The sequence below is a fragment of the Oppia nitens genome, unplaced genomic scaffold (genome assembly GCF_028296485.1).
Source record: "Oppia nitens isolate AA-2021 unplaced genomic scaffold, nextdenovo-longstitch-racon4-pilon3 scaffold9_pilon_pilon_pilon, whole genome shotgun sequence".
NCBI lineage: Eukaryota > Metazoa > Arthropoda > Arachnida > Sarcoptiformes > Oppiidae > Oppia > Oppia nitens.
Genome location: NW_026533253.1, coordinates 3,126,993 through 3,154,831, shown reverse-complemented (window position 1 = coordinate 3,154,831; position 27,839 = coordinate 3,126,993). Strand labels below are relative to the sequence as shown.

The 27,839-nt window shown below is 28.1% G+C and overlaps 4 protein-coding genes across 5 annotated transcripts; 2 read left to right on the top strand and 2 right to left on the bottom strand.

Annotated features, from left to right (window-relative positions):
* Positions 1-667: 667 nt before the first annotated feature.
* On the bottom strand, positions 668-2,015 carry LOC128964536 (gamma-secretase subunit Aph-1-like). Its single transcript, XM_054311157.1, has 5 exons — positions 1,643-2,015; positions 1,431-1,574; positions 1,281-1,369; positions 963-1,213; positions 668-891 (listed from the first exon to the last, which is right to left on the bottom strand). Exons 1-5 carry the CDS (start codon positions 1,753-1,755, stop codon positions 754-756), a joined length of 735 nt encoding a protein of 244 aa, XP_054167132.1. The 5' UTR covers positions 1,756-2,015; the 3' UTR covers positions 668-753.
* Positions 2,016-2,139: 124 nt separating this feature from the next.
* LOC128964859 (pre-mRNA-splicing factor ATP-dependent RNA helicase PRP16-like) lies at positions 2,140-5,943 on the top strand. Its single transcript, XM_054311510.1, has one exon. It carries the CDS (start codon positions 2,404-2,406, stop codon positions 5,905-5,907), a length of 3,504 nt encoding a protein of 1,167 aa, XP_054167485.1. The 5' UTR covers positions 2,140-2,403; the 3' UTR covers positions 5,908-5,943.
* Positions 5,944-7,365: 1,422 nt separating this feature from the next.
* LOC128964471 (clathrin interactor 1-like) lies at positions 7,366-10,160 on the bottom strand. 2 transcript variants are annotated; one of them, XM_054311062.1, is made up of 5 exons: positions 9,949-10,160; positions 9,839-9,872; positions 9,301-9,740; positions 7,799-8,862; positions 7,366-7,738 (listed from the first exon to the last, which is right to left on the bottom strand). In XM_054311062.1, exons 1-5 carry the CDS (start codon positions 9,978-9,980, stop codon positions 7,629-7,631), a joined length of 1,680 nt encoding a protein of 559 aa, XP_054167037.1. In that variant the 5' UTR covers positions 9,981-10,160; the 3' UTR covers positions 7,366-7,628. The 2 variants fall into 2 exon arrangements, with proteins under 2 accessions (XP_054167037.1, XP_054167036.1); XM_054311061.1 differs by having other exon boundaries at positions 7,366-7,741; positions 9,949-10,159.
* A 12,257-nt stretch (positions 10,161-22,417) lies between these two features.
* On the top strand, positions 22,418-25,977 carry LOC128964781 (homeobox protein DLX-2-like). The gene is made up of 5 exons (XM_054311417.1): positions 22,418-22,775; positions 22,922-23,149; positions 25,064-25,251; positions 25,520-25,558; positions 25,666-25,977. Exons 1-5 carry the CDS (start codon positions 22,418-22,420, stop codon positions 25,975-25,977), a joined length of 1,125 nt encoding a protein of 374 aa, XP_054167392.1.
* Positions 25,978-27,839: the final 1,862 nt, after the last annotated feature.

Below are 27,839 nucleotides of genomic sequence, written 5' to 3'. Positions count from 1 at the left end.
TTTTAAATAAAACATTAATAATTGTAAATAAATGCTAATATATAGTATAAAAAGGTCTAATTTAATAGTATGTAAATTTTGATTATATTTTGATTATAATTATTAATATTAATAAATTAAAAGTTTTTTAAACCATTTTACCAATATTTGAAAATATAATCATATATTAAATATATAAATAAATTATATAATAAATATTTATACTAAATTTTATTTTTATTATTTAAATGGTTAATAATTTTAATCAACTTTTTTAAAACTAACTTTTTGTCACTAATTGTGAGAAAATTCTTAAATTGCATACAAATTAAATGATTAAATTAATATTAGTTTAAATAAATAAAATAATTGTAAAAGAAAAAGACAGAAATCCTAAGTTTGTTATTATTTATATTTTAATTGCATTTTTATGGCTTAAATCTACAGTAGTTTATAGACAGTCAGTAGAAAAAAGTATTGTTTTTATGCAGTTATATGATATACAGATTTATTCAAATAATTAACACAAACTTTTGTTATTTGTGTACAAATTTTGTAGTGAATAATACAAACAATGAATTTATTTAAGTAATACTTTAATATAATATGGTTTATATCAAATTAATACATTTATTTATTTTGTATGTATCCATAAAAACAAGTGATATAAATATTAATTATTATTTAAGAAAAATTAAATTAATATATACAGTAGTTTATGAAAACTATACATAATATTACCGGTAATAAAGTTGTCTAACATAACAATACTAACTATTGTCGACTAAAGGCTCTCTTAAGACTACCGATGGAACCGCCGGCGCAATGGAATGCCAACACTGTTGTCAGGGCTGTCACTGTATATATCAATGGTATAGATATCAGATACCATTGATTTTGGTTCATAAATGTCTACAAATTAATCACAAAATTAAGACATCAAAATATAGTCAAATATAATAATAGATTAACATTAAACTCACGATTGCGGATACAATGAAATGTGTGGCCAACACGTAAGCGATTAAAACATAATTACGATTGTCACAGGCCTTAGAAAATATGACACCCCATAGTGTATGCAATAATATGAATGCAAGTGTTGTGAATGATGAGCACAGAAAGAAATATTGGGAATCACCATAAATACCAACAGTTCCCGGACCTATACTATCGGCCAGTATGTTGGTCACAGAAAAAGCGCCAGACATTATACCAAAGCCCAGACCCGAAACTGTAGAGTTAATTAAGTAATAATAAAATTAATAAATAAGAAAATATTTCATATTTTGCTATCAAACCAAAAGCTAATTGAGTCCTATTGTTAGTCGACGTACTGCCAGAAGGAGTGCCCACTTCCGACACCTTTGAAAGACCCGGTTCTGCTTTACTATAAATTTTTACGATTAAAATATAAATTAAATCATTAATAGATTATAATTAATAAATACCGGAGCACTCGATAAAAGATATAACGAAACAATTCTTGAAACAGTATAGAAAAGGTGACACCAAATGACAAGTAATCTTTGAGAGGCACCACAACTGTCCACAATATTGACGATAATAACAGTGACATTAACCAGAAGAATGCACTAAAATGAAGAAAAAATGCTTAATATATTAACAATAAATTTGATGACAATAAATGATGGAAACAAACGCTGAGATCATTATAATGATTCTTATGGGGTCTTTGGCTATCAACAGACAAAACATAGCAAATGGTGGACCAAAAGCTATGAGAGTGCAGCCGAAGAACTCCATTGTCGTCATATTGTCCGCTAAATTATCTTTTATTTGGCAGATATTTATCGGTTAAAACAATTGGCGTTTAGACCAACAAATTAGTAACCAATATATAGTCTCAGATTACTTATAAACTGTAATCTCTATATTGAATGACAATACTGTCTATTATTTAACGACCGGTGCTGTCATTTGATCCGTTTGTTTGTTGTTTTGCTTCCTCTTTGGCAATGAATGTCAATATTATTTGTTTCATTCATTCCATACATTCAACTGTCAAACAAAAAGGGCTTAACTCATGAATATACTCATAGATTACTATTTATAATATGCGAGACATGAGTTACGCCTAAATAGTTGACAGCAATAGAGTGACATCTATTGGTGTGTTTTGTGTGTAAACATAATGTCGTTGTTGTTGTCGATTGTCATTCACTTCACACGTGATGTCAATTGTTTTGTCAAAAGTTTGTGGACATCAAAGACATCAAAGATATGATGCGATTAAATATTTAAACAATTATTATATATTTATAAACGTGTCGTTAATTTAATCAAATGATATATTTATTGTTAGATTTTGTTATTAATTTGTTGAATATATTTTGATTTTGTGATTTGAAATTTAAATTATTTATTAATTTATTAATAATTAATTGTGGGATCAATTGAAGTATGAGTTTCGATGTAACAAACATCGACCGACTGGAGGGCAGTGATGAAGTAAAAGGAGGTCTTATTATTAAGAAGAAGACACCCAATAATAACGATGAGTTTGTCTTCAAAAAACCCGGCGTTTCATTACTTGGTTTGGATAAGTTGGCCAAAGAAAAGAAAGCATTAAATGATGAATTAAAAGCTAAAGACAGAAACAGAGACAGTGGTGATAGAGACAGACTAAGTGATCGAAGAGATGATAGAAGTGAACGAAGAGATGATAGAAGTGATCGAAGAGATGATAGAAGTGATCGAAGAGTTGACAGAAACGATAGAAGAGACAGAAGTGATAGAGAAAGGCATAAATCTGGTGATAACTATAGAGATCGACATTTGAGAAGACATAGAGTAGAGACACCATCACATTCGGGTGGTGTAAGTGATGAATATTTGCAAAGAAAAAGGAGACGAGAAGAGAGAGATGATCGATACCGACAGTCGACTGTAAAGAAAACTGAAACCGGTTTAACCAGAAAGTGGATGCCATCACAGCGTATACCAACGCCATCCCATTCCAGTTGGGATGAAGACGATTGGGATAAAAGGTCTCAAAAAAGTGAAAGAGCTTTTACTCCTGATGTGAGATCAACTGGTGATTTGCGAAACTCCTGGGAATTAACACCTCAAAGAACTCCTGCTTACGCTACACCTAAACCTACTCCTACTCATTGGGGATATCAGCGTAAGAATACTGATCGACCCGAAAGTGAAGATCCATTTGAGTGGGAGGATAGTGAAGAAGAAGGCCGACGAGTGGACAGAGAGTGGTATGACGAGGAATGCGACCAAAATCCGTTCGGAGAGATGTCTGAAGAATTTATACAGCGAAGAGAAGAGGCACTGAAAAAGAATAAATCGGTTCAACGTATTAGTGCACAACAAAGACAGATCAATAAAGATAATGAAAAGTGGGAAACAAATAGACTTTTGTTGTCGGGTGTTGTCGTTCGTGTCAATGAAAATTTTGATGAAGACGAAGACGTTAATGAGGCCAGAGTTCATCTTATGGTTCATAATATAGTGCCACCATTTCTTGACGGACGCATAGTATTTACTAAACAACCGGAACCAATAATTCCGGTCAAAGACTCCACTTCTGACTTTGCTATTTTGTCCCGAAAGGGCTCCGCTTTAGTCAGATATCACCGTGAAATGAAAGAACGAAAGAAAGCCCAGAAAAAAGAGTGGGAGTTATCGGGTACTCGTTTGGGTGATATTATGGGTGTTGAGAAACCTAAAGATGAAACGGATAATAACGTCGAAAAAAGTGATGACTATAAAGCAGAGCATCGTTTCAAAGATCATATCAATGAAAATGATAAGCTTTCGGATAGAATTAAAATTAAAAAACAGAGAGAGTTTTTACCGGCGTTTGCCGTTAGAAATGATTTGTTGAATGTTATACGAGATAACAATATAGTTATTGTGGTCGGAGAGACCGGTTCGGGAAAAACAACTCAATTGACACAGTATTTACATGAAGAGGGATATACCAAATACGGAATGATTGGATGCACTCAACCCAGACGTGTAGCCGCTATGTCTGTTGCTAAACGAGTTGCTGATGAAATGGGTATTAAATTAGGAGAAGAAGTCGGATATGCAATACGTTTTGAAGATTGCACTTCAAATAAGACTATCATTAAGTATATGACTGATGGTATACTTCTTCGAGAGTCACTATCGGAGCCAGATTTAGACAATTATAGCGCTATAATCATGGATGAGGCGCACGAACGCAGTCTCGACACAGATGTCTTGTTTGGTATTTTACGTAATGTTGTCAGCAGACGAACTGATCTCAAGCTTATAGTTACGTCGGCAACAATGGATTCCTCAAAGTTTGCTATGTTTTTTGGTAACGTTCCTGTCTTTATAATACCCGGCCGAACATTTCCCGTTCAGATATATTTTTCTAAGAATGTAGTCGAAGACTATGTTGATGCAGCTGTTAAACAAACCATTCAAATACATTTGGGAGGACTTACGGGAGATATACTTGTTTTTATGCCGGGACAAGAAGATATCGAAGTGACGTGTGAAGTGATTACCGAACGACTAAAGACATTATCAGAAACATCGCAAACTGAGACACCAGAGTTGGCAATACTTCCTATTTATTCACAATTGCCATCAGATCTTCAGGCAAAGATATTTCAAAAATCAGAAAATGATATCCGGAAGTGTATTGTAGCTACAAATATAGCCGAGACATCACTGACCGTAGATGGCATAATGTTTGTGGTTGACAGTGGATATTGTAAACTTAAAGTATATAATCCACGCATTGGTATGGATGCACTTCAAGTGTATCCAATAAGTCAAGCCAACGCAAATCAACGAAGTGGTCGCGCCGGTCGAACCGGTCCCGGATGTTGTTATCGATTATATACTGAATCTCAATACAAAAGAGAAATGCTCGCCAATACTGTTCCAGAAATACAACGAACCAATTTAGCCAATGTTGTACTTCTATTAAAATCACATGGAGTTCAAGACTTATTGCAATTTCATTTTATGGATCCCCCACCTGAAGACAATATGTTGAATTCAATGTATCAGTTATGGATATTAGGCGCACTCGACAATGTCGGACAATTGACATCATTGGGACGGAATATGGTTGAGTTTCCATTGGATCCAGCGATGAGTAAAATGCTTTTGGTTTCCACAGAAATGAAATGTTCGGCTGAAGTATTGATAATAGTGTCGATGCTATCGGTTCCGACTATTTTCTTTCGACCCAAAGGCCGGGAAGAGGAGAGTGATTTGGTTCGCGAGAAGTTTCAGGTGCCAGAGTCGGACCACTTGACACTATTAAATGTTTATCTTCAATGGCAACAACACAAGTTCTCAACCCATTGGTGTCTACAACACTTTCTTCACGCTAAAGCTCTGAGAAAAGTGCGTGAAGTGAGACAACAGCTAAAAGAGATAATGGAGTCACAGAAGTTGCCGATCATATCGTGTGGTACTGAATGGGATTGTGTTCGCAAATGTATTTGTTCGGCATATTTCCATCAGGGGGCCAGACTTAAAGGCATCGGTGAATATGTTAATTGTCGCACTGGTATGCCATGTCATTTACATCCAACATCGTCTCTTTACGGTATGGGTTATACACCCGACTATGTAGTCTATCATGAATTGGTTATGACTACTAAAGAGTACATGCAATGTGTGACAGCAGTAGAGGGCCAGTGGATGGCAGAGTTGGGTCCAATGTTTTACTCTATTAAAGAATCGTCTAAATCACAGACTGAACGTAAACAACAACAGAGAGACCATCAAAAGGAAATGGAGTACGAAATGACTTTAGCACAGCAACAGATCCAGAGAAGGAAACAAGAATCAGAAGCCCAGACAACTCTCATCAAATCAACACCAATTGTAACGCCAGGATTAAGACGACCCAATACACCGGTCACTCCTCGACGAACACCATCGAGATTTGGACTTTAGTTTATTATAATTAAATTATTAGTTATTGATTATAATTTATAAATCCATTGATTTTATGTATCATATAATTGTATATAATTTATGTATTGAAATATAATGATTGAAATAACAAATTAATAAAAAAATATGATAACATACTATTTTAAAATGTTTAGTGATTTCAATTTATTTCTATATTTATTTAAATGACATTTTATTTAAAACACGTAATTCTGTTTAATTTTACTCTTAAAATATAATAAACTATATTTCAATGTTAATCAGTGTAACTGAGAAACAAAATATAAGTATTTTAAAATTAAATTATTTAAAACTACTAAATACTAAAAATAATTACTATATACTGTACCAAATATATCATTATTACAATAAGTATAATTAATTACTAGATTATTAATTTGAATTTATGGATTTAGTGAATCAAATGGATTTAGAGTTAAAATTTAATTAACTTTATTAATAATTATAGATATAATAATAACAATTATGATCATAATAATAGACAAATCATTAGAAACGGTTGTTATTAAAATTATAATATTTTATAAAACAATTCTCTAAACAAATGTGTGATTAATGATCCAATTTAAATGATATTTCATTTTTACCAATAATTATGATGTTATGTTAATACCGGTATAACTTATACCGTAAATGTTATTCAAAATAAATCATAATAACCATAGAAACCGTTTGAAATTTCATCCATTAAAGCAAACGGAACATACATTTTGGTAATTGATATAAATATTTAGTAAAATATGTCGAAATCAGATAAAGAAATCAAATCAGTGATGACTAACAATCATGTGGTGATTCAGGAAGAAAAACCATTCTTCATATTATGTAAACCAAAACTATTAGCACTTAAATCAATGACTTTAGAAAAGTTGGACAAAATGCAGACCGAAGCAGAAGAAAAGGCAAAACAATTGATGGATCAACAAAATGATCAACAAATCCATAAATAATCAACAATTTAAATATTATATCACATAATTAAACTAATAATTTAATTATTCTGTTGAATATATTCTATTGTTTTTAAATACATTTATTTATTAAAATTACTTAAAAAGCGTTTAATATAAATAATATRTATTGAAAATAATTATAAAATTAAAAGCAAAATAAACAAAAATTATGTAAAGTAAATAATAAACTTAATAATATAATAAAATTTAAATCCAAATATATGTGAAAATTAATTAGTGGTTTTTAAACAAAATGTCTGTTCCCGATAACCAAATAATTTAATTGTCAATAAAAGATAAATTAATTTTTATAAATAAAATATAAGAACTTGTGATTGAATACAAAAATTTGCTATATTATGGTTTGCAATATAAATGATTAATAAAATTATATATTTCTTTAAACAACATAAGTTAAAAACAATTAATAATAATAAATATCACAAATTTGTAAACCTTTACACTCGTAAATCATCTAAATGTTATATTATAATGTATTTAAGAAATATATTTTTAGTATATATTACTGTATTATAAATTTAGATGATATGAAAATTTAACAATATATTCTGGATATTTTCAATTAGCTATTAATTGATTATAAAAAAGTTATTAAATGCATTGGCATTATTTTATACATAAAAATTAGTTTTAATATTAAACTTTTTTATCGTTAATCATCTAAAACCAATTTCAATTTAATAACATTACATTAATTAATTAAAATATTAAATTACCATAAAAACGCTACAACCCTCCCATTCCACTGAATCCTTGTATATTATTGTTTGGCCATTGATTGGGACTAACAGGTCTCTGCATTTGGGTTGGCGATTGTAATGGACTCATACCCGTACCTACTTTTGTTATAAATGACAATATAATAAATAATTAATTTAAAGTTAATTAAAACAAACCTAATGGTCTTTGTATTGTCTGTGGAGTTAATCCAAATCCAAAGTTATTGGTGAGACTGATTGGCTGCTGACCTGTTGTTGGCTTAATTGAAATATTATTGACCTGACGGGCCAACTGATTCATTGTCGGAACATTTTGTTTTTCAAATTTAGTGCTCAAGAGGTTATCGACATTAATATTAATATTTTTACTTAAGTCACTCCATGTGTTGTTTTGAGAGGTTAGTGTCTCAATGGTTCCACTTGTTATAACATTTGAAACAGAATCGGTATTTGATAATAAATCAGTCGACTGAGCTATTAAATTATGGGACGGGTTGCTGGATATGGGTGTCATAACACCAGCTGTGTTTGAGCTCATCATTGGTGACATTGAATTAGTGATACCTAAGAACGGATTACTTGATTGCATAAATAGCGTGTTATCAGATAATAAGTTTTGTGACGACTGAGCGGGTGATGGAGCAGACATATGAGTGGCGAAATCGGCAAATTCATCTATTGATGAATTGGTGACATTGCAACTGCTTTGAAAAGTAGAGAAATCAGCAAAATCTTCTAAACCATTATTATTACTATTCATTAAATTTTTTGTTAAATGTTTATTATTATTATTATTATTAACAAATGAGTTAAAATTATTTGTCGGCACATTATCTGGTGTTTTACTGAAAATATCTTCTAATAGCTGTTCATTGTTTACTTTATTGCTGTTCCCACTGATGGGTAAAGTTGTTGATAATAGGTTTGGCATCTGATTTGTTTGAGAGTTGCCTTCAATTTTGCCAAAGTTGACAGCTGCACCCATATCTATCTTTTTAATTGTGTCCAATTTGACAGTCCTTTTAGGACTGACATCCGATGAATCATTTCGTGAAATGGATATCTTATTGCTAGCTTTTGTCGTATCAACTGACGATTCCTTGTCATTCAACTCTGGTTTGTCATCAAAACTATTTTCACTGACATTGTCTTCAAATTTTTTCGATTTTCTTTCACTTCGATCCAAGTCTTCGTCAAAGTCGGACTTACGGGTTGGCGGGTCTTTCCAACCATCGCTATATCTGTTTTGACATTTATTAACATTATATTAACACTAATTTAGTTAATAAGTAATAATTATCTTAAATTTTTATTAGATCACTAGCTATGATAGATAAAAGTAGATAATATACTGTATACTGTATACAGTATATAAATTACATTATACTGTATATATTTACTGATTAGCACTATTTTTAAATAATATAATACATTTATTTTATCTCTAACTTATTAAGGCTAAAATGATATCACAATGAATATTATAATAAAAATAATAAACATATCACAACTTACGGTAATTAATATATAACATAAAAATGCATAGATATGTATAAATACAGGTGTGTTAGTTGATTAAAATAATATACAAATTTATAATTTCAAATAAGATTTAAATATCAATAAATATTAAATTATTTGTTATAATAGCAGAATAAAGTATTTTAAAAAAGACAAACTTTGAGTGATATCCCATTTGATCGGAAGCGACACCAATGAACTTGTCTTTGGTTTTCTTCGCTTTTTTGCGTTCCTCTCTTAGTTTGTCGTCGTCTTGAATGAAATCAATCAATGCCTTTACTCTATGTCTAACATTAATGCCCTGATCTTTGCCTATTTCATCGATATATGAATAGTTCTCAAGACTTCTTAAGTCATAGATGTGCTCTCTGGCCGATGTGACCACCCGTTCGGAGCCATTCTTTACCAGATATGCCAGTAATAGCAATGATTTGTAGGTTCGCCGCCAATTGGATCGGTTGTCTTGAAGCATACGTTTCCATAACATACCCATAACTTCGGGAAAATGCTCGTAAGTAAAGGTATGACTGGCTATCTCTGTCATCTGTGGTCCAGTCGGACCCCAGGAATCATCGTTTGTGGCCTCACGGACTTTGGCCTACGGGTGTAAAAACAAATAAATAAAAAATAACTCAATATTTCATATCTTGTAAAACATATGTAAATCATATCTTTATTATGGAAACCAATACTAACCTCAACTTCCGTGTAATTCATGACAATATTAGTACTAAAAGATAATAAAAACAAATAAAAGATTAGTTGATCTCTTGAGAAGAAATTGTTAATCAATTGTTATGTCTTACGCTTTGTCGTAAAGTTCGCGGACTTTCCACATATTGACCACAAATTATCATCAAATTAAACAACAAATTGTTATTAAAATATAAAAATAATAAACAAATTACTATACAATTGAAAAATTACACTAAATTTGTACTAATTATGTGATAATAATAATAAATTGATTGTTTGTTTTAGGACTTAGTTTTCATATAAAATAAATATAGTTTTGCATTAAAAATACATTTAAAATGTAAATTATGTTAAAAACATTAGAAAATTAATTTAAATATTTGATAAAACCGTGATTAAAATGTATAGTAATTTAATTATAATTAATTACAAAACAAATTTAATTACAATAAATAAAATAATAAGTAATTAATAGTTAGTTGTATTCAATAATAATAATAATAATAGCATTGAATTCAATTGAGTTAATACAACAAAACAGTTGGCATTAAATTGTTTTCTCTTCAAACAAATATCAATGACGTCAACGAACTATCATTAGAACCCCAATCGGACTGTGATTGTACTCAATCACCGATCACTGCAATGCATTGCCAGCCCTTATGAACGCTATTTATGATATAATTGAAACATTCCTTTCACTCATCACAACTCATCATAATTTAAGTTATTCAATGTAACTGATATGCTGTCAAAATTCTAGTACTATTTAATATATGGAATACTATCAAATTTTAACCTTAAAAATATATTTAAAAATACCAAACTATCGATGATAAAGTGTGCTTTTACTATACCATAGCTATGTATAGGAATTTATGCAGTGATTGCTTAAAACTTTCACTACAAGTGTTGCTTATATTGAGATAACAAATAAAAAAATAGAGAACAGGTATTAATATGGCATAAGTATAGGTATAGCATAGGTATAGCATAGGTATAGCATAGGTATAGCATAGGTATAGCATAGGTATAGCATAGGTATAGCATAGGTATAGCATAGGTATAGCATAGGTATAGCATAGGTATAGCATAGGTATAGCATAGGTATAGCATAGGTATAGCATAGGTATAGCATAGGTATAGCATAGGTATAGGTATGTAATACTTATGTATGTAGTCGTGCACTGGTAGTACATATACATAGTTTTATAGATACAATACAGATATTACAAATAGTTTTAATTGATAAAAATTGGGTCAAAATCTAAATAAACACAACTTTATTAAAAACATATAAATTTGACAATTATTATACATTGAAATGATTAACACGTATTAGCGTTAGTGTTATTAACTCATATTTATTGAAATTATAAAAAATGTTTAGTATTTAATAAACAATTGAGTATTTTTTGAAAATTGGTCCAAAATTTATATTATTATTGAATTTTGAATATGAATTATATTTCATTTATTATTCAAATGAATATTTTTAAAACAAAACATATTTTTTTAATTATTCTAATTTTTTAGTGTCTTTGGCGTCAATTCTTTAGAGTAATTAATTTCACTGTATTTTTGGGTTAACATTATTCTCAGTTTTAGTAAAAAAAATCTGTGTGGGGTGGGGGTGGGGGTGGGGTTAATGTAAAATATAAAAAAGTTGATTTTTACTCCATTTCCCATTTGCTTAACTCTGCAGATAATATACTATAAATAATGTTATATAAACTAAAAGTTTGTATTACTGGCCAAAAGTTCTGTTTAAAGTTTTTAACTCTCAACTGATTAGCATTACTTTGGCCGCGATTTTTCTTTCGGTAATCGGTGTCTACGGCCATCCAAACCTTCGGCGGTTATAATCTAAAATGAACTCCTAATGTCTACTAAGATCTTAGATAATTTTTAGTGTTAACTAATCAACGGTATAGATGTATAGATTGATTAATTATGACCAACTAATTAAGTGGCCGTCATCTCGGGATATTTGTGTCGGAAAATTTATTTTTCTCTTTTCGTTTTTCTTAAAATATATTTTTTTAAAATTATAATACAATTTGAATTATTTTTAATTAATTTTTTTCTTTAATCAGTTTGATTTTTAGTAAAAAATGCATCAATATTTCATTCAAACTTCTGTCACACATTTTTTGAGTTATATTTACTAATTATGTAATAATTTTAAAAACTACCACTTTTTAAATTTTTAATTCAATAATATTGTCAAACTTATTGTCTAGTTTGCATATTTTTAAAAGTTTTTTTACAATTAATTTTAATTTAGAATAAATATGATTATATTTATGTTATTTCTAAACTTTTGTCGTCCACTGTATATTATTAATTGATGGGTTAATGACACTCTCATTAAACACGATTGTTATTTAAACTTTAAAGCATTTGTTAAACTGTTTATTGTGACTCTAATTAATTGAAACAAATATGATGTTTAGGAAATATTTGTACATTTAATGTAAATTTAATGTATAGATAAATATGTTTATAAAGTATTTTTTACAATCTATAGTATATAGTCTGAGATTTTCCTCATTTAAAATGTTGAATAAAATTAAACTGTTTTTGTTTACCGCAATAAAGATTCATTGATTACTTTTTTAATCTTTTAGATTTATATAACAATAAATATTTTTAAAAGTGTGTATCATTTTATAATAATTTTAATGTGATTTGTCATTATTAAAACATGAAAACATATTTACTTAAAAAAATTATAAATTTATAGTTTATTTTGCATAGTATTTAAAGTACAATAAATTATATTAGTAATATTTCAAATTACTGTATTATTATCAAAAATAAGTTGTTCACTGTTTAAAATAAGTATAAAATATTCAACGATTAAATTAGTTATCGGATTGATTTATAAAAAAAATAAAAATATTTTTTAATATTCAATTATTTTACTGTTTGATAAAATACTATAACTATAGCAGATATATTAATTGTCATTATTTTTACAGAGTTTGAAAAATAATTGCATTATATTTAGATAAAATGCTAAATATATTTTCATGCTTTAGTCATTATATTTAAATTACATTTTATTATTTCGAACTTAATTTAAAATTAATAAAAATAATTTACAATATATCAAATAATGGCGAATGTAGTAACAAAATATAAAAAATATTATTTTATTAATAATTTCTAAAATATTAAAACAATATTATTATATGAAAGATAAAATAAATACTTATTAAAATACACATAATTTTTGAATTATAATCAATTTTTATTATAATAATATAAATAAAATGATTTGACATAAATTTATATGAATTTTATTTTATATTATTTTATATGCTATTGTATTACAATAACAATAATTTTTTATTGTGCATTGAATTTACTTTTTATTAATACAGTAGTTATAAAACGTTAATGATTTACATTATAATGAATTAACAAATATTTCACTTATTATTTGAGAGAAAGTGGTTAACAACTACAGTAGTTTGTGGTAAACATGAATTGTCATTTAGATTGTATACGACATCAGAATTAGACCGACATATGGATGTAATATAAGATAATAGACTTAAGAGTATAATATTAAGTATATTATGGCTTCGGGAGGAGTGGTAGATCACTTGAAAAGGTAGTCATATTAACGGACTGGTAGTTTGGGATGAAGTGGAACGCAATTTATTATTTTATATGAGTTTTGCATAAGTTTTTGTCCCATAATATTGTTATGAATAGTAGTTGTAAAGCGTTTTCGGGCGTTTCGGTTGCATTCATGAAAAGCCAGGCATTCAATGGTTAAATAAATGGCATTTTCTGTATTACTTGAACTATATTATTGAATATGAATTATACTATATTTTCTATGTGAAAGACATTAAAGACATCGTATTATTGATAGTATAGCTTATAATACAAGTACAGGTATAGTATGGATATGATTGAGGCACTGACTTGTCTTTTACAACACTAGAAAGTCAATTGAATTTTGAAGTAAAGAAATTGTCGACCGTTTATATGGCATACACTATATGTGTCACAGTATGGCCTGACTATGGCTGGGAAGTGCTTCGGATGAATGGAGACTAACAATCTCTGTAATTGCAATGAAGGGATATAACAGTAGTCAATATCAGTACTAACTTTAATGTATAGTCTATTTCAACAATAGTTTTACCAATTCATAGGTCATTGCAATGACCATTAACTACTCGTACAGAAACTGGTAGTACAGTATAGCACATGTAGTGGCACTCAATACATCTCTAACGACTGGGCACTGGAAGTACACAATTGAGAGAAGAAAGCACTGATTGCTTTAGTTGTAACACCTTTTGGTGTATTGAAAGGTAAGTTATCTTTGAAATTGGATACACTATGCCTTTTGATGAAGTCTCGGTCCCACTACTAGAGCTTCATATTTCAAAGGTATGGCTTCAAAATATACTGTTTGGTGGCTCTCTCTCTCTCTCTCTCTCTCTCTCTCTCTCTCACTCACTCACTCACTCACTCACTCACTCACTCACTCACTCACTCACTCACTCACTCACTCACTCACTCACTCACTCACTCACTGATTCCTTTATTGAATCATACACTTAGGTTAGTCTCTATTGTAGTTTTATTGTGTGACCAACTTTTGGTCTCTTATTGTTACTTATAGAGTGAGAACACAAGTTTTTGGTCGCCTTTTAACATCTATAGCACTCTAACTCAATATATACTTTGAAAACCATTATGTATTTATATACATACAGTATATAATGTATATATTGCTTATAATAATAAATAATACAATTTAAAAGTTAACTTTTTGTTAATTCTATTGATTGTAACAAACGTTAACTTCCTGTCAAAAAGCGAGTGATTTGAATATTGATTTTCAAGAGATTTTAAATCTTATAATGAAAATACAATAAAAATACCAAATAATGAACTAAACGTATAATGTGTTTATATATATCGTAAATTTAAATCTCATCTCATGTTTAACTTTAATTTCAATGGTTTTTATAAGCATATGTACCACAAAATTATCAATACAAGCATATATTGGTTATACATTTGATAGTATATTGACTTTTATCACAGTTCACAATAAGTTTGTTCATTGAATTGATGGCATCTCCCGTGTGATAATACATGAAATCATAAATAGTTGTATAAACTATTTATACAATTCTTGTATCAAATTACTATAAATGTATAGTAGTTTTGGATTACTTAATGGTTTCAATGGATGTCAATCGTTATATATATATATATATATATACTTATTGGACCCGAAAACGTCACTTTTCCCACACAAACCACCAGATTTTTTGTTGGTGTCGAGAGTTATATGAGGTGAGAGTTAGCTCTAATAAATATCGGCTCTGATATGTCTGCAATTGAGTACTAGTTATGACCTTTGGATGACTGAGTTTGTGGTACGACTAAGAAACTCATGTTCACAGTATGTAAACGTACTGTCAATGGTTTTTGAATTTAAGATACCGAATGTTTCAATAATATGTTTAATAATAATAAAAAAGTTTGCTTTAAAACGACTTTTTAAACTATACACTATGGGGAGTCCTATTGGACTCTATTGGCTTCAATTGACTGTTATTTGAAAAAAGTGTTTAATATATTGAATGAATTCTCAATTCATGACAATCTCTATAGTGAACTAACCATTTATACTACTGGTGTGTATGTGTTATAGTGTATAGCAATTGCTCTTTTATACAATAGATTAGTTGATTTGAAATACTGTTCGGAAGTTCATCTGTAGGGGGCTTTCAGAGTAAAGATACAGACACTCTGAGAGGGCTCATAGGGCCGGACTGTTGGCCTCGATGTTGGCTACATAAGCATTGAAGCAATTTTAAATGCTTTCATTTAAATATAATAAGAAATATACTGTAGTATCGGGCACTTCAATTGACAATCGTTTTGCATATTTATATATTCAAACTTTTCATTCATTCAATAAATAATACACAATTGTGTTTATAACATAAACACAGTATATATCATATGAAAAATAACTACTTTTTAAGCTTTACGGCTCTCTCTCTCTCTCTCTCTCTCTCCAATTGTCACCGATTTTGATTGGTTTACTTCAATTGATTACATCCACTCAAGAAATAGCATTTTTAGTTCATTTAATGTTTTGCTCCATATATTCATCAATAGTTCATAATATAGTCAATGGGATGATATATTTCTGGTTATTTATTACACCGCTGTTTGTTGAATACACTGGCAGATGGTTTAACAGAGTCTTAACATTGATATCTATTGTCGACTGTCCCGATGTTAACCCATCCGTAAAGAATTACCGAACACTTTTAGTTCAGTGATAATAGACTCGGAGTCCGCCTCTTAATCCATAATAAATGGTTAATAATAATGAATCTCTTTTTAGTATTATTATGATTTGGTGAGCGCTTTCATAATGTAATCACATCCTTAGCTACAATAGGGCTAACCATTAACTCCACTTTATTAACAATTTAGTCAATTATTTATCAAATTATAAATAACATAATAATAATAATAAGCAAATGTTTTTTTATTGTTTAAAAGTTTTATAATCTTTTTTAAAAATAAAAATAGTCTGGAGTTGTATACGTGCCATACGTTTTTTATTACCCAATAATAAAATACTATTTTACAAATATAGTAAATTAGACTATTATATGTGCGCCCTATGATCACCAAAAGTTATGAACTCAGGAAAAAACTTTAATTAAGTCATTGTTTTCTATTAGACTAAACATTTGCAACTTATTTCAATCGTTGATAAATACGTCAACACAGCAATCAATCGGCTATTTTTAATGCCAATCATAAAATATATATTTATTATATTATATATAACAAGCAAACCATAAATTTGTTGGCAATAACATCAACAATAAAGGCGCCAAATATATCTAAAAAACAAATTGTTGGGTAATTGCTAGTGAAATATTTATACTGTATATTTTGAATGGTATTTTTTAACATTTCATATTTTTCAATTTAATTGTTTTTATTTGAAAATATTTTTTAAAAACGGCAAAATGAATAAAAAACACTATATTGTTATTATATTAATTATTAAGAAATATGAGATCCTCTACTTATTTTTAAATGCATTCAATACTATAGTCATATTAATCATTAGGTAGTTAACTGTGAAACATACTGATCTCTATCATTGGTGTCAACACACATAATAAAGTGATGATCTTGTTTTATATACAAATGAGATATCACCTGAAAATTATATGTGGTATCACTTTATGAATGTAAACGTCAGTAAAAAAAGCATTTAGCGTTTGATACTGTTGTCAAATTTGATGACCAAATGATAATAACAAACATATAAAAGTTTATTATTTGTGATTAACTAATCATATGATGACTCGTTAAACAGTCATTTTTGATGCCTCTATCGCCTCAATTCAATGACTATAATAAAAGTCTCTAATTTAAAACAAACTATTCTGTAATTGTCAAACAAGTGGATCACTTGTTTGAAAACATGTTTTTGCAAAACATTTACTGTAAATAAAATACTACAAAGAGTATTATGATATACAATGTATTATACATACAATATTGTGAATCTATGATTGTATGTATTTATAAATATACAGTATATACAGTATGTATGTGTTTGATATGATGTTAGTATCACTTGTTATACACGCAATGAGATAGAGATGTAATTTGAGAGATGAGAGCTGTTTACTAAATTTAAGGCTAAAATAATATTTTTAATGAATAGCTACGAGATATACATAAGTTGTGGGGCTGTCATACAAACAGCAGTTTATAACATATACCAGAGTATCACTTGATGGAAGTCACTCTCACTTGTGATAAATTACTACTAATCTCTGTCTCCTAATTGTATGAGTATATCATATACAATATATGTGAGAGAGGCTGCAAAATCAATGGTAAGACATTTATAAGTTATAATACAAAGATTTTGTGTTTGAGTTCACTTATATATGAACTCAAACACAAAATCTTTGTGTTATAACTTATAAATGTCTTACCATTGATTTTGAAGCCTCTCTCTCATATATATAGTACTGTATATGATATACTCTTTCACTCATTTAATTAATATAATTTTTATTGTTATTCTATTATTTATCTTTATAATAAAAAATAGAAAATATATAGTTGATAAAATAATAAAACATTTATAAACACATAAATAATAACATTAATTATAATAAAAGTTTCAAAATTTATTATAAAATAATAAAAATAACTTTATATTATGGATATAATGTTTGATGCATTGAAAGGTGCAAACACTGTATGTTTGGCGGAGCTGTCAGTGGAAAGGAAAGGCATCAAACATACAGTACAATACTGCTGTACAGTATATTATATAATGTATTAGCAGACAGTCTAATAAAATGTTGAATATTTTAGTTATACTCGATTTACTCTATTCTTTAAATCATTTATAATAATACATATTATATATTATCATACATATGGTGTGAATAAAATATAAATAATATATAAAAATATATATTGGTTTCAAACGAAACACATCCGCTGATGTCTAAAGCGATTCATTCATAGTAACAGAAAAATTGAGAGAAATTTCTTTTTTTAGTTTGTCTCCAGAAATAAGTGAATATAAAACTCATATAAATTGCAAAATAAAAAAAAATACATCACTTTATGAAAGATTGCATATTTTGATGTATTTCTCTTTTACACTAATGTATAGTTTTTTACCATCAAATCAAATAAAAAGCGAAATGCAAAATGCTTTTCATTGATAATAATCACTAATATGGACTAAAATTTATTTTTTATCTATTTTTCTTTATATTAAATTTATAAATACATATAGTATGGTTACCATACTATGGTTGATGCAAAAGAAAATATCATTATTTAAATGATTAGTATTTTTGCAAAATATTTTTAATATTCAGTATTTATATAAATCTAATTTATAGTGTAGTGTATAATACAGTGTATATTATTAGCTGATGTATGGCTCATGTAATTTAATATCAGTGATCACAACAAACTCATAACAACTTGTCGTTAAGTCTCAGTGTTAGCACTCTATTACTTATTGTAAATACAAATATAATCAATTAATTATAATAAGGCAATGGTTGTTGATTTTTTGCCGTTAATTTTTTTGATGTAATCCATAAACAGTGTAAACCATTGATATTATTTAATATAGTGTTGACTGTTATAATAGGCATCACTACAGCATTGAAACAGATGTAAGTCTTGTTTGTCACTGATTAATGGATATATTTATGTACAGTATATACTGTATGTTGTATTAATAAAGACTCAAATAAATAAAAAATTTCTAATAGTTATATATTATATCAATAGTATAGTATAAACTAATATAAGTTTATATACTGTATATCATTTCATACGTAATCTTAAGAAACAGTCGGTGCACTCAATGATGAATTAGTTTGAAAAAGAGGACTAAATTTGAACGCATCTGATTCATGAGCACTAGTATTATATAATAGTCTTCAAAATTATCTTAGAAATTGCTTTAATAATAATTTTAGATAAAATTATTAAATTATAATATACAGTAGTATAAACTACAGGCACTATAATAATTGCTATTATACCGATAGATAAATATAATATATTTAAATATAAGGTGTTTATATTATTAATATTATAACTGATATTGAATTTGTCGACTAAAATTTTAAATATAGTCAAATACAATACATTGTTTGCATTGTATGAATAAACTAATGTCATTTTTATTTATTAGCAATATTTTGTTTGTGATATGTAATGCAATATAATAAGCACATAATAATTTGATAGATGTATTACAGCAAACAAGTAATTTATTAAATCTGATATTTTTTTATTTTATTCTATTATTTTTGTATTATGTTTAAAACAAAAGCAGTTAAAACAAATGGCATTTATTATTTAATACATTATATAAATATAATTTACTGTATTATATAAACCAATTTTAATTTTGAAACGGAAATTATGACCCATCACTCTTAAGTAAAGTCCTACTCTTTCCCGTTCATCAAATAAAAGATATTATATTTAGTCTATACTTACAACATATACAATACATATATAGCACGTATGTATAAAAACAATATATGGTATAAAAAATTAATTACTTGTCATAACTCAAATTTCTGCCTTAAATTATTTAAACTTTTTAAAAGTGTTGTAAATTCACATTAAGTGTTGTCCAAAACATTCATACCCTATCCATCCCCACAAAAGGCAATAGGAATTAAACATTGAATTTGTAAATTGAAAAGAAAAATATTGAAAGGGATTAAGCAATGAGAAAAGCGAGAGAGAGAGAGAGATAGATATATATATATATATATATATATATATATATATATATATATATATATATATATAGAGAGAGAGAGAGAGAGAGAGCAGTCATAGACATCGCACCGGCAAATCCAGCAAAGAGTTTGTATAAACTAGAAGTGGCATTAAGTCAAATCAATGGTAGGATTAAAATATGAAAAAGAAGTTTTCGTTAATTATATGCTTTGATAATAACAATAGTGGTGTAAACGCGTGCCCGAAGAGAGCACCCGATGTGTGGATGCATTAAAAAGAGCTATTCTTCTCAATACTCAAACATTGCTTCAATCAAATGGTTAAACATTTTTTCAAGCATTCATACAAACAAAGTCACGCTTTGGACTTTTCAATCGGGATTTAATTAATCTGATGGTAAACGTGTCATTCAATTGGTAAATCATAAGCCACCAAATATATGGCTAATCAACAAACATATTGGGATTAGTGAGACAATAGTAAACCCGATATGCCAATAAATACAGTATACCATTGCTCCAGTACAGTATGTATGCCAGTGCTCAACATATAAAACACCAACGCATCAGACCACCCGTAAATTCAATAATAATTGTGCACTAATACCGATGACCAAACACGTGGCCGTCGGAGAGTACAGTCAAGTGATGTTTAGTTATTGAATTAAATAAAAATAAAATGAGATTAAAGTTTTCAAATAAATAAGATTTTTGACGACACGCTGTTGTTCTGTGAAAATCAATTGTCAAAAATAGTCCGCAAATATCTGTGTCTAAAATCATTACAATAATGTTAACCAAACAACTGATAGTTTCATTGATCCACTCGTTAACAATGAAAACATTTTTAATTGATTTTTCCACTACTCATTCATAAGTTAAAGTGATTGCATCTATTGTTACCAAAAGATTAACACATATTATCAACTATTATATGACAAATATTAATTAAATTGTTTTCAATTTTTGTTAAAAGTTGCTAATTAAAAATATTTTTGTTTAAATTAAATGTCAAACATACATATGTTAAAAACATTATACAATACATTACAATGTACATAGTATTTAATATTTAATTTATAAATTTTAAGTATCAATAATTATATTTTATATTTGTCTATTTTTTTATTTTTTATAATAAATATTACATTTAGTACTATAAATGATTACTGTAATTAAGTTAGTCATAGAAAATGTTGAATGAATGAGTAAATGATGATAATTATTATTAATATATTTATTTTTCTTAAAATTACAACTAAACGTTTAGTTTTCATTGATTATACTCTAATTGGCAAAAGGGTTGGGTTTTTGCTGAGGGATCTATCGATCATTAGATTGTATGAGCCGTGAGAATACATTATAGTGTAAAGTAATAGTAGCCAAAAATGTGACAATTTATCACTAGTTGTGTAGTAAACTAAACTAATAGCAAAATACATTGACAATACATATACACATTCAATCAATAGTATAACCAATTGTCTGGTCTCAGGGCTATATCGCTAATGAATTTTGTGATCATCAATGTGTTTGTTGGCGTAAATGTCTATACGATATACAAGAGGTTTCATTGAATAACTTAATTTTCAATCACAACCAAACCCAATGGCTAATACATATAGCCCTCCTCTGCTCAGACCTATTGATAGGGTTGTGTGAGCACCCGTGGGATACCCGGTTAACAAGTGTTTTTTAAAAGTTTCAAGGGAATTTTATTATATGTTAAACTAAAAGTCTAAAGTTATTACTGTATCAAAGTTTATATCAAATTGTTAGACCTAAGGGGTTGGCTATCGACTGTCGATTTACTGTTGATGGGTTTGGGAGAGTATGGGGACATAGAACTCAACCATTAATTCCCCACTTTTTAGAGGCACCCGATGTGTAGTGAAAAGCCATTGCCGATAAGTGCTGCCCTATTATCATATTAGCCAATAGTATATGAATCCATTAGTGAGCGCCGACTCAATGACTACCGGTATCACTGACTCTCCAGTTCCACATAATATGGATTGCAATTCACTAAAGTTGTGACAAATTTCCAAAATTCTCTCACTTTGTCGGTCGGAATCACTGAAATTCATTCACCAATTTGTGGGCCAAAAGCAAAAAGTTTTGTGTTATATATTTATCTATAGATATATTGTTTTATGACTTAAGTGGTGGGCATAAGATTGTTGTTTAAATTAAAGTTTTCTACAATTTAATTGAGTTTTATTTAAATTAATTAGTGATTAATTATCAAGAGATGGCAATAATAATGTCATCTGATTCTGAAGAGATATCACCGCAAACATCTCCATTAGTTGTCGATTATAGCGACGATTCGGCACCAAATTCGCCGATGCCTTTAAATGTGTCGCCCATTCATAGCAATAATAGTTACATACATAAGGACAGTAAGAAAGTGTCGGCATTTAGTGCATCGACACTAAAATCAAGTTTTGTTACGACAAACTGTGACATCAATGATAAGGATATCATAAGTAAGCCGTCGATTCCCTTCTCAATCACCAGAATCCTCAATAAAGAAGACAACAACACCAACACAAACAATAGTTCATCGAAATTATCATCAAAACAGGACTCAAACAACCCATCAATCGGTGAATTTCTCATTTTTTATTATAAGTTATCAAAATATGTCTTTTAAATAATACTTTTAAAAGATTTATTGAGATTCATATGTGATATACAATTATTACTATGTATGCCGTTTACCACTATATTAATAAATATTTGTTTAATTTAGGAACACTTTTAAGATGTGGTTCCCAACAGCAACCTATAGTTTCTACGGCATCGATAGTGCCATCAATTTTTGGAGCCGCCAGTCATCTAAGTCCAGATCATCCATTAGCTCGAAAGCAGACACCTTGGTTTCCATGGGCTGTAGCATCAGGTGTGGTCAGTGGAAATCCTACACATCAGGCATCGAGTTTTGCACATCAATACATTTGTCGAGATTTTAAAGATTCAGGTAATAAAGTAATTCATTTAATTTTTAATATAAACTTAAATAAACATTAAAAATATGATGTATATGAATGTTAGTGATAAGTACCAAATTGATCCATTAGGGCTCAATTACTCTCCTACTAATCCTTTACTAAATTAATTTTCTTTCACAATTATTTACTATATATTAGTCAATAAATGATTTCACATAAACATATATATATATATATATATACCGTATATACACTCATACACACAAACATACTGTACATACAATTATAGTAAGTGTTCTCTCGGTTTCTCTTGAGATCTAAATATGGTCTAAATCTTCAAGAAATGAGTTAATCTTTAATAGCTTTCTAATTGAGGCTTAAGTTAATATTAGCGCAAATAGATATTAACCAAATTTATTAAATTATTACCGTATATCCATATACTCCTGTATATACTGTATAATATAATATATTTATCATGAGTTAAACCCAAGTGAATGAAACCCATTAATGATTGCTTTAATATATTTGCAAACTTCAGTATAAAAGCCTTTTATTTAACCGACACTTTTAGCTCAAGAGTTTAGCACATGAATAAACACTTAATTTATATAAATTGTTATTATAATTGTTATTATTATTATTATTATGGAAAATATAAACACATTTACGTTACTTATATAGTAGTCTTCCTAATCAAATTTCCTCAACAAATCTATTCACTCGACTGTTGTATCAAAATATCACTGCAATTAAAACAAATACTTGTTTAGAAACATAGGTTTAACACTTACAAACAAACATAATTTATTTGTTTATTTCATAGCATAATTTATTTTAATTTTATTGTTACGTTTATAATATTGTATAAGCTGTATTGTATAATACTGTATTATTTAATAATATATAAAATGTACGTAAAATGCATATCAATGAGAGATTAGTGTATTATTTGTAATCTCGATATATTATTACCCAATGAATTGAATGACTTTGTTTGTTATCCATCAAATGTTTTCAATAATAATAATAATAACAATTTTATTATATAAGTGAACGATAACTTTCTCCATAAGCTGTCAATTTAGTTGATATAGCCGTTAGTGCCGTTAGTTTTTTTTTCTATACAAACAATTGATATGTAGATACATATGAAATCATGTCTTAAGCGATGTATATTTGTTATAACATGAAGAAAAAACTAAAATAAATAAAAAAAGTTAATTATTTGGGTATTTATCGAGTTATGACAAACATTGGTGCCTTAAATTATAAAATAATTTTGAATTAATTAAACTAACTTTTATTTATGTTTTTTTTATTTCWCTTATTTTGTTAAATTTGTGTGAAATTTAATGATCTGTTTTGTGTATTTTGCTATAATTTTTATTAAATTATTTAAGTATACTATTATAGAGCATTTAATTGAAGGACAAGTAGTTTCACTCTCCCTATCATTTGAGTTGATCTCTCAGTTTAGTATATTTTTTTCAGTAAATGATTTGATGATATAATCCAATAAATAGTCAATTATGATAAATGTTTTCATTGCGTTTTTTACGACAATCATTACTATTGTGTTTCACTTTCAATGTTTGCGTTGTTTTATTATCGGTTGTTATAATATTTTGTTTGCATTGTTTTATTGGCAAACCCTAACAATATAACAAACTCGTGAGTGAGGCAAATGAGTCCCAACAATAAATTAGTCGCTCATAAAATGCTAAATAAATTGTATTTCATTCACTTTGCAAATATTTATCCGTATTATTGTCTTCTACTGTATAGTACAGTATATACACAAAAATAGGCAATCATTTGATAAACAGTAATACAATTATTAAAAATCAATTATAATAAAATGAATGGTTTATATTTATTACATAAACAATAATAAAAAAAAATATATTTAATTTGTTTTATGTATTTATTATTGATCACAGAGTCAGGAGAGCCTCCGAGGATTGCAGTCAAATGTGCTCTCCGTAAGCATAAAAGCAATCGTAAGCCCCGCACACCCTTCACAACACAACAACTGTTAGCATTGGAGCGCAAGTTTCGCACAAAACAATACCTGTCTATCGCTGAGAGGGCAGAGTTCTCCAGTAGTTTGAATCTCACAGAAACTCAGGTAATAATTGTACCGAAAGTATAAACAATACAACTTTGTTAACATAACTAACTCGTAAACCATCAATACATTTGCAATTTCATAGTAATAGGTATCAAAAATACTGGCACTATATATAACAGCTTTACATTATATTTGACATATTTTCTATTAATTGAATGCATGTATTGAGTTAATTAATTGAATTTGTTTTTATTTAATTTCTATTAATTTATTATAAAGTGATAAATTTAATTTATATTTAATTTCTTTAAAACTCTAATTTTAGGTTAAAATTTGGTTTCAAAATAGAAGAGCAAAAGAAAAGGTAAAAAACTATTTTAAACTTGAAATATAATTAATTTTACAAATTTTATTTATTTATTGTAAAATGCTTTCATATAAATTGTTTATTTATTGTTAAAATGATTGTAGAGACTGAAAGAGGCCGAACTAGAGAAGCTGCGTCTGGCGTCCCGACCCTTTCCAGTGGCCGCCTTTGGCTTTGGTCTTCATGGAAGTGCATCGTTTGGTTTTAACGCTAATATGACCAGTTCGGGGCCGCCACCCGCTCATTTGGGTCAAGCACTGGTAGCCGCCGCAGCAGCCAATCGTGGACCTAATCTATTCAATCACATCGCCAATATTGCCACTCCATATCCTATATACTCATCAGGACCGGCCTCATCAACAGTCGGCCATTTAATGAATACTTCAGTGTCTAATATACAGCCACCGACTCCTTAACTTTGAATGGTATTGTCATAAAACATAAATTATATTATCGATTAAAATAAAGGTAAAGACAGATGTATTAACTTTTATCAACTATTTGTAGAAAAGATTGTTTAAAGAGGAAAGGCATGTGAAATATGAGACAAATATATGTATTTTTTAAGTTCCTTTGAGTTTATATTACTAATTATTTTTGTAATTATCCCATAAATGAGTTCAAAAAAATACTTTACAAATCATCACACAAACAATTTATAACAATTTTGAATATACTGTAAATATTATTGACTAAATTATATGATAAAATAACGTAAAATCAATTTACTATTTGTAATGTTTAATAATAATATATTACTAGTAAAGGCCTGTGTTATTGTATTATAAACATTGTAGTTATTAATTATATACATAATATTTATTAATAATAAAATAATAATGTAAATTAATAATTTAATTATTGATGAGCTAAATGTTTGACAGATATAAACACATTTAATGCCAAAAAATATCATTTGATTTCTTATTAAAACATTGAGAGAAAAGTTCAACAATTGCTCTAATCTATTGTTAGTTTTGTAAAAAAAAATCATTTAATAATTCACAAAATCCCTGACATTATATACATAAAACATGCAAATATATAAAAAATACTTTGTAAATGCTATCATTTCATCTTAAAATTAAATAATAAAAATAAAGCGAGAAAATTGAATTAATAAAAATAAATATCAATTTTTATTACAATTATTGCCATAAAAATAAATGTGTTCTCTCAGTGTGTGTGAAAATAGTTTTTCAAATGCTAATCAATTTACTAAATGTTTAAAAACAGTTAAGTGAATTGTAATATAATTAACAAGTTTGCACATATACTTTAATACTAGAACTGGTAGTTATGCATTTGATATTTCATTTATGGAGACCGGCAAAATATATGTCTATGTTTACTCAAGAGATTATAATATTTATAAGTAAATTAAAGAAAAGATAACACACAAAAATTTTAAGCGCAATTAAAGCACAAAATACCTGTATATAAAAATCACATGTAAATCAAAAATAATATATAATAGATCAAAATTATTATTTTATTTTTTCAAAAAATAGCAGCAAAAATATGATTTTAGCTGTTTATTTTGTTATACTTAATCATTTAATAACGCACATGAGTAGTTGTTTATTTTGTCATACTGAATCATTTGATCACTCACATGACTAAAGTTTGGTTTATTTTGTTATACCGAGTCATTTGATACCCTACATGACTAAAGTTGAGTATATTTTGTCATACTGAATCATTTGACCGCAATAGTCGACATCACATTTGAATGGAATATGTTTATTGATATCTTTGAAATGTACTAAATTTTATGGTTACTTAATTTTGATGATAATGAAAATGTTTGATTACAATTATTAATATCACATTTATATGGCTTATGTAATGTATGAGTTGTTTTATGATAATCAAAATGTTGTCTACTATTAGTTGTAAACAGACATTTAGGCCAAAAACACTTAAATCGCATGTTATTGTTATCCACACGTGTGTTGTTGTTGTTGTCATAACAGTCACTATAATCAGTAATTTTCATAGAAATGCAATCATTTGTTATTTTGATATTCATTGCATTCAAGGCATCCATAGCTTCAAACAATTTTCATTTGTAATTTTAATAAAAAAAATGATTTTATTTTTTGTGTGTAATTTCTATTTTTATTAAAATGCAACGTTATTGTTGCCGACTTTCTGCAACCATTAGGCGTCTGCCGGTCTCCATTCATTTATTAAAATCAATTATAATATAAATACATGACTCTGTTAGTACTATGTATGCAGACCCTGCTAGTAGTGGTGACACTGGTGATGGTGC